The sequence below is a fragment of the Rhynchophorus ferrugineus genome, unplaced genomic scaffold (genome assembly GCF_030347505.1).
Source record: "Rhynchophorus ferrugineus isolate W39M unplaced genomic scaffold, kcgeb_rfMv2 rfM5, whole genome shotgun sequence".
NCBI lineage: Eukaryota > Metazoa > Arthropoda > Insecta > Coleoptera > Curculionidae > Rhynchophorus > Rhynchophorus ferrugineus.
In genome coordinates this window covers 23,091,081-23,105,220 of record NW_027472584.1, presented here as the reverse complement: position 1 = coordinate 23,105,220, position 14,140 = coordinate 23,091,081, and the positions used below count along the sequence as shown (strand labels likewise).

Below are 14,140 nucleotides of genomic sequence, written 5' to 3'. Positions count from 1 at the left end.
CTTAATTTCTTGAGATATTTTACTGACCTTGCGCGTACTAATATTCAGTGCAGCTGCAACACGCTAAAAATATTTTGAATAAAAACCGCGGCGATTTGAAATTTATTAATACAACTTTTGCCGGTTTATAACTCGTAGTTATATTTTGAAGAATTTTGCAGATGTTTGACAAACTTTTACGGTTGACGACTTTTACAGGCTCATTCCATTACATGTTCGAACTTGTCAAACATCATACCCTTAGGCCCTTTTTAAATAGAATAAAATAAGAAGAATATTGTCCGACTATAAAACAACTTTCGACAGGCACATATTGATGACGTGGTTCACTGCTGTTTTGAATATACTATATATATTTCCCAAATTAAAATAAAACTAATGGACTTAAGGTAAGGTTAAGAATACACTTACACACTAAACAAGATCGTATGGTTTGGTTCGCTTCATTCTTTTTATTTCCTGCGTGTTGTCCGGTAGCAATTTATAGATTTAGCAACCTAATTTTCATGTTTTTCTTCATTGGTTCTGTATCGATAAGCATTAATAATTGACTTTGAGCTAATCTGCTCTGCTTTTTGTCTAACTCTGTCTTTTATCAATATCCCAATTTCAAAGTCGTAATTTACTTCATAATCTGGTTCCTCTCTTGATGTCGGGGAAGCTTCTTTTGCAGCAGACCGAAAGTGTTCAATTACATTTCGAGTTTGCAGCTCAAAATCGTCTATACTTTTAAGTCTTATATTTAAATTGATTTGTTTCTGCATTATAAGTCTAAAAGTGTCCCAGTTAGTAAATTTATTAGTCAGATTACGTGTAAATTGAGATGATAGTTCGGACAAGCTCTCGATTTGTATTTGATTTGATGAGATGCCTTTCAAAATGTAAGTTTTCCTCCTATAATAAACCTTGATCCTAATTTAAAAAATAATTCTCTGTATTGTTGTGTTATTTTGTATCTTGGTGGACAGTATATAGCTACTATGTTTATTTCAGCTCTTTTTTTAATGTTTGTACAGCAGTTTGGATCGTCTTGTTAGAAGTGATGTATATTTTGTTTTATGATTAGAGCTGCTTCGCATCGAACATGTTCATTGAGGTGTACTGTCTAGAAATGTATTTTTTAGAATAATGAGTCTCTTATATGAAAGCTCTATCTATACTATATCCATTGCGGCGTCAAAACTTCGCAATGTTGCCGTATCAACTCCGAGTTTTAGTACAGTTTGGCTTTGACGTACAGCAACATTCTAATCTAAATAAAACAATTGCACAAAAATACTGTTAGCAAATATAATTTATTTTAACATTATAGTAAATCTAATGCATATATTGTCAACGTACTTAAAACTACAATTATAATAGTACACATTAATAATTGTTTATAGGTTGGGGTTGTGTTTGATTATATTTATATTGAATTCTTTTCCATACCACTTATGAGTTAGAGTTCTAGGCGCGTTTGTAGTTGTATGTCCTGGAGGCCTAATCCACCTAATTAACAATTATGTATCCAAGTAATATATTTTACTTTCATTAGAAAGCATATTTACCTTTTACGTTTAGTTCTTGTGTCCTTCGGTAGAGTGTTTCCTTGTAAAGACATTTTGATATATGATACCATAAGCAATGAATCATAACATATTTAGAAAGTTTCTTTCAAGTGAATAAGTAAGCTATTAATTTCCAATCTATCTAACATTTATTCACAATTCCATCATTTGTCAACTGCAATGTGTTTTTAAGTGAATAAGTAAGCTGTTATTTTCCAATCTATGTAACATTTGTTCACAGTTCCATTATTTGTCAATTCTTCAATGTGTTTTTTCGAGTTCATCCAAACCAAAGGTGTTAATAACCATTCCTGTTTCCAGCACGAAGTACAATATATCTGCAATGAATTATGAATAAATGTTATAACTAATAAATCCTAATCAATTGTTATTCCAACATTTATCTTTTTCCATCAAGTTTTATTGTCATAACACTATTTGTATTATCATCTTGCCATGAGTGTTGGATACATTGGTTTGGTTTGGTACACTGGTCCCATTCTGAAATATCCATGTCTCATCTAAAAACATAAATTTAAATAATAAGTCTTCCTTTATTTTATTATATACTTTTAAAAATTATATTATTTTAAAAGCAATATCCGGATTTTTCATTTGACTTCTTCGATCCTTTTCAGACTAACAGTTACCTTTGAAATAATTGTATTAAATTAATTTTGTATTGATAAACTACTCACTGTTTTTATATATTTGATTTCTGATAGAACTGACATCAAGCTGATCTTAACTTGTCACCCGCTTCGTATGAGGCCGGTTTTTTTTCAGTGAATTCAAGATAATATTTTTAATTTTTTGAGATATTTCAGTGACCATGTCCATGCTAATATTCAATGCAGCTGCAACACGCTAAAAAATATTTTCAAATAAAATGGCAGGAAATTAATGTATAACAGTAAAAATGCTTACCTCTCTAATGAATTTTACTGGTAAAAGGGGCCTCCATTATGTCGTTCCTGTTAAAAGTAACTGCTTAGAGACACAATCTGTTCAGTCTGGCTTCCGAATTGTCAATCAGAGTAATAATAACCCGCGATTTGAAATTCATCAAAACAAGCAAAGCATTAAAATAACGTTTGCTGGTTCATAACCTGCTGTCACTATTATTTTGAAGAATTTTGGATACGTTTGACAATCGGACGACTTTGACAGGCTATTTCGGTCACACGTTTGAATTCATCACGCAGCGTTGTGTCTCTTTTTAACTAGAATAAAATGAGAGGAAAAATATTGTCTGATTCTAAAATAAAAATTAAACATCTTAATGGCGTATGTACAAAAATACTTTGGATAGACTATATGTTATTTGTTCTCAGAAATAGTTCAATGAACACTGAACTATAATGTGAAAATAAATTATACTTTATAAGATTTTTGTTCCATTATCTTATTTGCATTAAAATGTTGTAATATATAAAATCTAAAATAAACTAAAAGTCAAAGTTAAATTCAGCAACTTCGTGACGTAGTGAGGTCTTAAATTGATATGACTTAAGTTCACTGCTATTTTAAATAGACTATAGTTACCTCTTTGGTTTAGTCCGTTTGCGTTCCAAGTTATAATTCTTAAGAACGAATTGCTCATTTTTGTTTTTCTTTAACTTGTTTTGGTATTTTTATAATTTTTCTACCCTGTTTGCTAACTGACTGAAACAGTGTCGCATTTCAGTTTGAAATTCACTGAGCAGTTTCATCATGTCGAAGGTGATTGGCTCATTGGTTGATTTTCCTGCTTTTTTACACCCAAGCTGTTGGCAGTTTGGTTTTGGTTTGGTTTGATATTAAATCGACCTAAAACAGTGGGAAGGCCTTAATAAGTTTTTCGTCATTTGAGTTTATCATTTAAATAATAAATTGTTTCTTACTAACACTAATGTTTATTAGGCCAGAGGCATCAAGCCAGAAGGGCCGCAAGACCATACCCAACAGGTAGTAGGGGTAGATCAGCAGAACGAGATAGCAGTTCTGAAGGAACGCGTACAGTTACAGCTTCAGTCGCTTCTACTCATATTAGTAGACGACAGGAACAACATATTAGGCCAACCAGAGGTACATTCGTTATAATAGTTCCATTAAATACTAATACAAAATATCGATATTTTTTATTTGTAGGACGAAGACACGGTGGTCAAAGGGGACAAAGATCCGGCCCATACCGTCTACGTAGAGTTGATCCATCTGAGGACGTCCACTGCAGGACTTGTGAAGAAAAGGAATTAAGACAATTAGAAATAAGTACGGAAACCCAGAAGTAATATGTCAAGTCGAATAATACTTAATATTATTTCAGATAGAAGATTCGCAATTGAGCAATCAATCAGAAGAGAACAATCGATACAAAGAGAAGAACAGTTAAGAGAATTTCGTCAACTCCAAGTGAATCTGAGAGAACGCGGTAGAAGGCTCGCCATACAGCCTTCTACCAGCACAACAGCAAAAAGCAACAAACCGTCTGCCAGTCAATCTAAACCTGAAGGTAAAGCCCTAATTGTTTTTACGAAATACGTTATAACACAATTATGCCTAGAAACAAGCCGCCCAGTAAAGGAAGAAGGACCATATAAGATACTTAAAAAGGTCCAACCAAAGCCCGTAGAGACCAAAAAACCAGAACCTGTACCTTCAACAAGTGGCGCAATCAAGAAGACAAATATTACGAGTAAACTTAAAGATTTCTTTGTGTTCCTTCCAAGATTGTAATCCGTATATATTTTTGTTTTCGTAGTACTAAAGAGGAAAGGCAAGAAGTCATATCTTCAACGTCCAAAATTAAACTTAAATACAATTAACCCTGAAAATGTTCACCAACTCAGTAATCTTGATATATTAAATGTTCTCCGCTCCTATTTCACTGAAGAACAGTGGTCAAATGCCACACCAGAACATCGAATCCACTTAAAAAACCTATTTTTTACTTATATCCAAAATGAACAATATCGTAAGGCGTTTTCATTAATATTAAATTAAAATTACCTCACACATATTTGCAGGCAAGAGATATACATTAGGCGAATTCCTAAGAGAGCATGTTCCTGAAGATACACCAGCTGTGGAAGCTGATGTTCATCGTGCGTTAGGCGACACAGATATTGCCAAAAGAACAGATATAATCCCGTTAACTAGAGAGGAAAGTAGACAAGGTATAGTATTTATTATTATTGCCAGTAATTTAAACATTTCTCTAAAATATGTCTCTAAATAATCATTAGGTTTCATCAATCTACATCATATGCGAGCTTTGGCAAGATCTAGAAGAGATAGAATAATGATTTTACCTTCGATACCCGAAACTGAAGAAGAATACGAATCAAGTGAAAAATCTGAAACGGACACCGGTAATTTATTTCCTTACTGTTCTATAATAACAACATATAATAAAGTTGTTATATAATTTCGACATTTTCTTTAGTTAAGGAATCCGCATCTAAGTCAGAATCTTCCACCGATGATAATGAAGAAGAAGAAGAAAATGGAGAAGAAGAAGAAGATAACGACGAGGTGGATGAAGATGATGACGACGAGGTGGATGAAGATGATGAGAACGAGGGTAACGGTGATGATGATGATGACACCGACCATGGTAATGCTGACAATGCCCTTCAAAAACCCACCAGTGTTACTCATATCGTTAAGAAGAAAATTTCCAGTCTATTTCCAAAGAAATAAATTAAGTTTGATCGTTAATATAATTTTATAGTTTTAAATATTAATAATAGAATTAGTGAAGGATGGCAGTCATTGTAAAATGGGAAAGTAGAGTTTATATAGCATAATTATTAGTTTAGTTTGTAATTTTATAATAATCTTAAATAAGGTAAGGTTAAACCAACGGGAGGTCTATAAAACTGACAACTAATATAATGAAGCAATGAATGAAGATATCAGAAGTAACTGAGATAATACCAAAGATATTGGATGTATAGTAAACAAAAACCAAACTTTTTGAAGGTAAATTCTTAAAACGTTAAATAAAAATTTCTAACAACACTTTTAAAATTTAATTAGGTTTTAAGATAAAACGTTCAGTAAAGAAACAACATTCAAGGAAAATGCTGCTTGTATAAGAATCTTAAGAAGATCCATTAATAAGATAGAGCACAGTAAAGCTGTGCCAACCAAACCAAACCAAAGATATAGAGCATTCATATTCAAGAAGTCATTGACAAAATGAAGACCAAAACTTGGCACTGTTAAATATTTTTTAATATTCCCTTTAATTTATACCGTTTTGATGTTCATTTATTTATGTTTATAGTTAGGGAAAATAATAGATAAGGTATAGTATAGAAATGTTAAAGTTACATATTAAAACTCAAGTTACATTTAACATACATATTGATACAATACATATATATTTTATTCCAGCATTTAGAAAATATAAAATATCTCCTTTGCCTTGAACATCTAAAATCAAAGAATATCCTTCATAAATTATAACAACTTAAGTTGGGTTGATGAGGTCAACCACAACTTAAAGAAAAAGTAAACCCCAACAAGAGTGTCATCAAAGAAATCGAGATAGCAACAACTTGTATTAAGATAGAGCGACAGTTGGAAAACTATAAAAAATAAAGATCACTTGATACAGTGATAAAAGTTACTAATCTAAACCTACTGGTGGTAAGATTTATATTGTGTTAAGGAAATAGTTAATAACATACATTTTCACTTTATATAGCTCTAAATATAGAGCATTCAATAAAGGAAGAGTATAAAGAAGAAAATGGTGTTCATCATTTGAGATGCTTAAGAAGATCGAACAAAAACCCAGTAGAGATTCACCAGAAATAAAGCCAACCCTCACAAGACTTAACGTACAGCAAGGGTTGGAAGATATATAAACAATAGCAATAAGTTGAGAGAATGGTAAAAGTTAACATCTATCTTTCTGATGGTAAGTTTTTTATTATATTGAGAAAATAATTTATAACATACATTTTCAATTTATATAGCTCTAAATATAGAGCATTCAATAAAGGAAGAGTATAAAGAAGAAAATGGTGTTCATCATTTGAGATGCTTAAGAAGATCAAACAAAAACCCAGTGGAGATTCACCAGAAATAAAGCCAACCCTCACAAGACTTAACGTACAGCAAGGGTTGGAAGATATATAAACAATAGCAATAAGTTGAGAGAATGGTAAATGTTAACATCTATCTTTCTGATGGTAAGTTTTTTATTATATTGAGGAAATAATTTATAACATACATTTTCAATTTATATAGCTCTAAATATAGAGCATTCAATAAAGGAAGAGTATGAAGAAGAAAATGGTGTTCATCATTTGAGATGCTTAAGAAGATCGAACAAAAGCCCAGTGGAGATTCACCAGAAATAAAGCCAACCCTCACAAGACTTAACGTACAGCAAGGGTTGGAAGATATATAAACAATAGCAATAAGTTGAGAGAATGGTAAATGTTAACATCTATCTTTCTGATGGTAAGTTTTTTATTATATTGAGGAAATAATTTATAACATACATTTTCAATTTATATAGCTCTAAATATAGAGCATTCAATAAAGGAAGAGTATAAAGAAGAAAATGGTGTTCATCATTTGAGATGCTTAAGAAGATCAAACAAAAACCCAGTGGAGATTCACCAGAAATAAAGCCAACCCTCACAAGACTTAACGTACAGCAAGGGTTGGAAGATATATAAACAATAGCAATAAGTTGAGAGAATGGTAAATGTTAACATCTATCTTTCTGATGGTAAGTTTTTTATTATATTGAGGAAATAATTTATAACATACATTTTCAATTTATATAGCTCTAAATATAGAGCATTCAATAAAGGAAGAGTATAAAGAAGAAAATGGTGTTCATCATTTGAGATGCTTAAGAAGATCGAACAAAAGCCCAGTGGAGATTCACCAGAAATAAAGCCAACCCTCACAAGACTTAACATACAGCAAGGGTTGGAAGATATATAAACAATAGCGATAAGGTGAGATAATGGTAAAAGTTAACATCTTCAGCATTCTTAACATTTTCAATTTATATAGCTCTAAATATAGAACAATCAATAAAGGAAGAATATAGAGATGAAAATGGTGTTCATTATTTGAGATGCTTAAGAAGATGGAACAGAAACCCAGTGGAGTTTCACCAAAGGTTAAGCGAACACTAACAAGTCTCAACATACAACAAGAGGTGGATAAATATAATTTATAAGGAACGAAGAAGAAGAAGAAGATCAGACTAAGATCATTATACTAAGTAAGATACTTAGGACGATCGAACTTTGAATGTTATATTTTCATTCATATTTACTATAAGTTCCGTTATATAATATTCTAGGTTATATTTGTAACATTGATTACTGAGGAAAATTTCAAGTCAATATTTCAAGAACCTAGTTAGTTAGGGAAGCTTTCTTGATCTACTCAATCTGCAATTTCCATTTTTGGCAAATTGAGCATTTAGAGATATTGTATACTATATTGATACTATCAATACCAAGATTTTATTTTGCTAGACAAAACTGTTATGTTAAATTGTAGATAGAGTAGATTAAGAGTTTTAATTAATACTGTTTTTTGTTTTTGTTTAAGCAGTTTGAGTTTATGTAGTAAAAAAGTTATTTTAAGTTATAGTAAATTAAGATAGTTTTAAGTGATGTTCCTCAACCTCTATTGTCGTAACACCATCCTTCCGCTAAGAAAATGTCCAGCGTCCAAGATGTAAGGCGTTGTAAGGCAAATAAGGATATACCTAATTACTTAAGTTTGTTAATTTAATAACAGTTTATAATATTATTTAATATTTAAAATCTTGTTCTAGAGACTTTTATAATGTTCTGTTCAGTTTCAAATAAAAGCAAGTCGAAAATAACTGATTTTTTTTTATATATTTTAAAGTCTCCTTTTTACCAACGAGCGTTTATCTGGGCTGGACCTACTGTTTAACGTGGGCTTCAAACCACGGCCCTCGGCATTAAGTCTCCCGACTGGCGAGTGATCAACTTTAAAAGTAAGCTCAGAAGACATCCGGTCTTACCCAGCCTGGTTACTGGCGTGATTGGGATAATTTTCCTTTCCGGATTTTACAATCTTGTCTAGGGCAATCAGAAACATAAATTTAAGACCATACTCCAGCAGGAATCGAAACCGCGACTATAGCAACAGTAGGCATCCTCTCGCCTAACTGGTTTGTTTAATTACAACTCTAATCTTATAAACATAAAAGTTTTAATGGAGATAAGTAAATTCAAAAAAATAATAATTCAATAAAAATTAAATCTTAATACTGCATTAGTGTTTCATAGAAATATAACCTCAAAAATAGACAACCAGTGTTGCCGTGAACTTCCGGAATCATCGGTGAAAAGTCGCGTGATTATCAATTGAGCAACTAAAAATATTTTCTTTTAATTTTATTAAAGAAAACATTTGTAAACGAACAACAAAATTTGTAAATATATAGTTAATACACTAAACAGTAAAACTCTTTTGGATTTTAGTGAGTATTTGAATAACAAATAAAATTTAAGTTGATTTATGTTATATTTGACGGTTGCCATTTTTTTATATTTGTCAGTTAGTTCTTGTCGTCGCTTTTCTCGCATTGCTTATTGTCTCGCATAAAAACTAAAAATGGATATGGATTTATCTGATATAACCATGGAAAACATCCATTTGTTAAATAAGTCTCATGTTGAGACTATTTTACGCGCTATTTTTACTCCAAGTGTTTGGTTAACTATGTCGGAAGTTAGTAAAGTCCAGAGCAAATATTTGCTACTACGATATCTCGCGAGCAGTGATCGTAAGTATATCTAACACGTTTATTACAGATTTGATATATAATTAATTTATTTAGGCGAGAGATTTAGTGTGTCGCAATATATTCGAGCTGAATTACAGATGCTCAATGAGTTCGAGGAAGACCGCCAGCTACTTATGGCACAAATAAATTCTTTTAATGACCTCAGGCTGCCTAGGCATCAACAACGCCCACCTAGTACCGCTGACGATCGCTCAGTAACTTCAAGTGGTAAAGTGTTGTTATATCATCTAATCTAACCCCTAGAGATAATATCTTTACAAACAAAATTCTTTTCTACCATTTAGAACCATACTATGAGTTTCTCCTGGATGATCCATCTGCCGGCGTGTCATGGTACGCTGAGGATACTGACAGCCTGGAGACGGACAGTACCCCTTCCACCAGCGATCTTGCAGGACAACCCATGGAGACCGACAGACGGGGTAAATATTCGAACGACATTTTTCAATATAATATTAAATTATTTCTTGTTCCAGGGCGACGTCGAAACTTTACAAACGGCAGTGATTCAGATTCAGACTCAGATGAGGATTAAAGCATCTGAGAGATGTTTTGATTGTTTTTGTAATTTCTAGTATAAGTTTAATAACTTTCTGTTCATAATTTAAGTAACTTTTAATTTTTACTTGTATACTTATAAATCATGTATTAGTTTATCGTTCTGAAATAGTTAAATAAAGTTTCAACTAATTTTATAGTTTTGGTTTTTATATATCATTACAACAAGATTGTACTTCAGTATCAATAAGATAACCATGGTAGAAATAAAAATATTGGAAGATATCGTTTTGTATAGTGTAAATATTATATACATACACGTAAAGGGTGAGTTTGAATAACCACTTTTGATGAAATGGTGGAGGAAGCGCAAGACAAGAGAAACCATCTTGTTGATTTCTTAATCCTTTAAAAAAACTGTTGTGCTGTGTTAAAAAAGGTTGTTTCATGTATTATTTAACGAAAAAAATCTAACAATATCATACAAAATAAGGGTATTTATCAAAATTTCACCACATTCAAATATCTAATTCGAGTGACGTCATTGGACGGATGTCATTTATATTATATTAGTTCGGCAGTTTGAAGTTACAGTAACGGTCTATTGGTTCTCTTGCAATTTGTGATAAATTTCTATATTAAAATGCATCCGATTAAGAATTGTGTAAAGGGTAGAAATATGCATTTACTCAGAGTTGAACAACTCGATTTTATATTGAAGAAGTCACTAAATAAGAAAGAATGGAGAAAAATGAATACCCAAGATAAAATCAGAAGCAGACGCTTATACTTCGTTTATATGAGAAATCGAGCATATAGTATGTGATGATAGATAAATATATATATATTAGACGTAAAACTAATGAAATGAAATTTTAGGGAGAAAATTCACACTTGGAAACTATATCAGACAGCAGCTAAAATTGAACAAGACTACGGAGAAACCTGGAGCTCCCATCCCAATTATAGAGATAGCAGATATCGAACATGTAGGAGCTGTAAACTCCATACCAGGTAATATATAACAACGGTTAATGAACAGACAAGTTATTTTATTTCTGAATTTGGTTCTTAGAATACCAACTAGATTCTCAAAATTGTATCTACATGGATGATGAACCAGGAACTAGCAACCGAGAACCCACTGAAGGTAAATAATAGGTTATAAGTTCGATTAATAAAACAGTGAACTCATGATGCGAGCTTGCATCTAAACTGATAACATTTTAGTTCATTTTGGCTCTAATGGTGGATACAGCAGGCCTGAACTGAGTCGGCGCATTCACAGAAAACCACGCGTGCGCAAAGAATCAGGCTACGTTTTGCATTTTCTTTTTAATCAATGCGCCGAATCCGCTAAAACCCAATGTTAAGATCTGTACCCACCATAACATAAAATTCTAGTTTAAACAAAATAATGAAACAGAAATGTTATCAAATGTAATTTATTTTAACATTATAGTATTTTAATGTAAATGTTATCGAAGGACTTAAACAACAATTAATTATACAGCTGTAAGAGTTTGTAGGTTAGGGTTGTGTTTTATTATATTTACATTTATCTCTTTTCCACACCACATACAAGGGAGTATTACATACAGGAGGCCCAATCCCCCTAATTAACAGTTGTACATCCACGTAATGTATTTTGCTTTCATTAGAGAGAGTATTTACCTTGTATGTTTAAGTCATGTTTCCTTCGGTGCAGTGTGTACAACTTCGTTGATAAAACTAGATTTGATCACTACATTCTCCCTTATACGTTTGCCATATCTGCAAAACAGTTAGTATTCCTTCTCTCCTCACAAATTTTACAATCTGAAAAATTACAAACATCTATACACATAAATCTTTCACACTCTACGATATGAGTTCCTACAGTTATCATTTATTAACTATATACTCACCTTTAGTTATTTCAATTCTCATCACCCTGTATTGGTAATTGGAAACATTGAGTCATAATCCCATGTTCATTTACTGTCACTCTTGTAATTGCTACTTAATAACTAAGCTAAGTTAATCAAATAATTAAGGTGTTGTAATTTCCAATCTAACACTTGTTCATGATTCCACCATTTGTCAATATATTTTGCAATGTGCCTGATCGAGTTCATGAAAACTGAAGTTGTTATTGTAGACAATGCTTTCTTCTCCATATCCAGGCAGTTCTCACTTGTATATCCTTCTCGATTAAAATATCTAATGTAATTATTCTTTGCTACACTTCATATCAACTCCATCGCCGTCTCCAACATGAAGAACAATATATCTGCAATGAAGTATTAATAAATGTTATGACTAATAAAACCGAATAAATTATTATTACAACATTTACATTTTTCTATCAACTTTTATTGTCTTAACACTATTATCATCTTGCTATGAGTAACCCGATGTCCCATTATGAAATATCCACGCCTCATCTAAATAGACTAATTGAAATAATAAGTCTTCCTTGATTTTATTATATGCTTTTAAAAACAATGACTGAAAGTACTATCTTCGTGGGTTATCTTTACTCTATTTAAATCCTATATTATTCTGAGTATAAAGGGATGTTCTACATCCTTCATACTTGGATGCTTTCCAGGCTAACACTTTACTCTGAAACAACAGTATTAAATTATATTTATTTTTAACTGCTCACTGCCTTTTATTAATTTTGAATAGAACATCAAGATATGTACATTCTTTTTTAGGTTACTCCAAAATTATGTTTATTTTCTTTAAAGATTTTAGTTCAAATGTCTATATTATGATTCAGTGCAGCTACACAATACAATATAAATATTTCCAATATATAAAACGAATGTACAAATTGCGGCAAGCAATACATTAAAGATCTTTATGAGGTTCGATGCTATGACTATTTTTTAAAAACCACTTTATGATTATTCTATGTATTTACTTTACCAAAAATAAAAATTAATTCTGCAAAAAATGATTGGATATTGATGTTGGAAATAATGAATCAATCAAATCAGTATGTGACGTAGTTGTTTTGGTTGTCTACGGTTTGTGTTGATACAGGTCTTATTTATACACTGTTTTAATAATTTTGTTTTGTAATTAGACATTCTATGATGTATCGTTGGTGTCAGAGCCCCTAATGTAATTTTATGTCACTAAAGATCCCAAACGCATTAATTATATTTCTTGAGCATTATAAAAATCCATTTAAAATTTTTATATTTTTTAAATGGGTATTTAATTTTAATTACTTAATTTAAAGAGTTTATTAAAATATCAACATATGTTTCAAAAAGGTGTCCATATTTTTCTCAATGGTCGACACCCCTAGTAATAAATGTTCACTTATGGTTCGGGACGGAATTAATACCACCACTTATGACTTTGAACAAAAGAGAAACTTTATTTACATCGGGCTGTCAAACCTACATATGAATTTGCCTTCGATGAATTTATTCCATGCCACTGGGTTGCCTTTATGAAATGGTGTGAATCCATCAAAACTTTTTCTAGTTGGTCACTACCCCAGTCTTCATAACTTTCTTGTTCAAGTCCACTATTGCCTTACATTAGTCCATCGTCTTTTGGTAACATTGAGGTTTCATACTAGTTGGTCACCAACCCAGTCTTCATAACTTGCTCCTTCAAGTTCACTATCATCCTTACATTAGTTCATGGTCTCTTAATACATTTTGGGTTTTCAAGTATTTTTTTATCGACTTTCCATTGGTTTATCAAATGTTTGTTTAGATATGAAGTACTGCATGTAATATCTGATCTCGTAACTAACAAAAAGTACAAGACTTCATTTTAACCTTCAGTATAGTACACTTTAAATTATTTTTCCATTTTTGCTGATGTTAATATTAATTTCAGTCAGTGTTACAATCTTCCATGTCGAATTTCTTAAGCAGTCATTAAATTATGTGTTTGTTAAAATCATCTTACTTTAGTGATCTTCCTTACTTTGAATATTTCGTACAGATGTTGCATCAAATTCACATTGTCTTCTCTTCAGGTCTTATTATTAATGTGTGATGAACTAAAATAACAAGATGAACATTATCTTTTGTGTACAGGCAATAGCCATACACTGATGTTTTAAAATTCAGCTTGTTCATTACCTCATTGAATTTCGTGTTGCAGCATTGAGGTGCATTTCTCAATCCATACAATGCACAATTTAATTTGAAATATTTTGTTTTAGTATCTAGACCATCTAGTTTCTTAATGTAGATATCCTTATCAATTGTATCTTTTAAAAATGCTGTTGGGACATCAATTTGCTTTATCTTTCAGTTCAGTTGAA

General features: G+C 31.5%; 2 protein-coding genes and 2 long non-coding RNA genes across 4 annotated transcripts; 3 read left to right on the top strand and 1 right to left on the bottom strand.

Annotated features, from left to right (window-relative positions):
- Positions 1-1,276: 1,276 nt before the first annotated feature.
- LOC143197393 (uncharacterized) lies at positions 1,277-12,462 on the bottom strand. Its single transcript, XR_013005996.1, has 10 exons — positions 12,197-12,462; positions 11,766-12,130; positions 11,533-11,676; positions 3,096-3,359; positions 2,478-2,773; positions 2,249-2,417; positions 1,949-2,071; positions 1,790-1,888; positions 1,551-1,725; positions 1,277-1,491 (listed from the first exon to the last, which is right to left on the bottom strand). It is a non-coding gene; the product is annotated as an uncharacterized LOC143197393 (long non-coding RNA).
- LOC143197357 (uncharacterized) lies at positions 3,442-3,788 on the top strand. The gene is made up of 3 exons (XR_013005988.1): positions 3,442-3,466; positions 3,511-3,617; positions 3,681-3,788. It is a non-coding gene; the product is annotated as an uncharacterized LOC143197357 (long non-coding RNA).
- On the top strand, positions 3,825-6,462 carry LOC143197356 (uncharacterized). The gene is made up of 7 exons (XM_076405742.1): positions 3,825-4,044; positions 4,096-4,227; positions 4,294-4,506; positions 4,559-4,708; positions 4,778-4,903; positions 4,978-6,188; positions 6,247-6,462. The coding sequence occupies exons 1-6, from the start codon at positions 3,825-3,827 to the stop codon at positions 5,232-5,234; spliced, it is 1,098 nt and encodes a 365-aa protein (XP_076261857.1). The 3' UTR covers positions 5,235-6,188; positions 6,247-6,462.
- Positions 9,407-10,041, top strand: LOC143197392 (uncharacterized). The gene is made up of 3 exons (XM_076405775.1): positions 9,407-9,567; positions 9,645-9,782; positions 9,837-10,041. Exons 1-3 carry the CDS (start codon positions 9,438-9,440, stop codon positions 9,893-9,895), a joined length of 327 nt encoding a protein of 108 aa, XP_076261890.1. The 5' UTR covers positions 9,407-9,437; the 3' UTR covers positions 9,896-10,041.
- Positions 12,463-14,140: the final 1,678 nt, after the last annotated feature.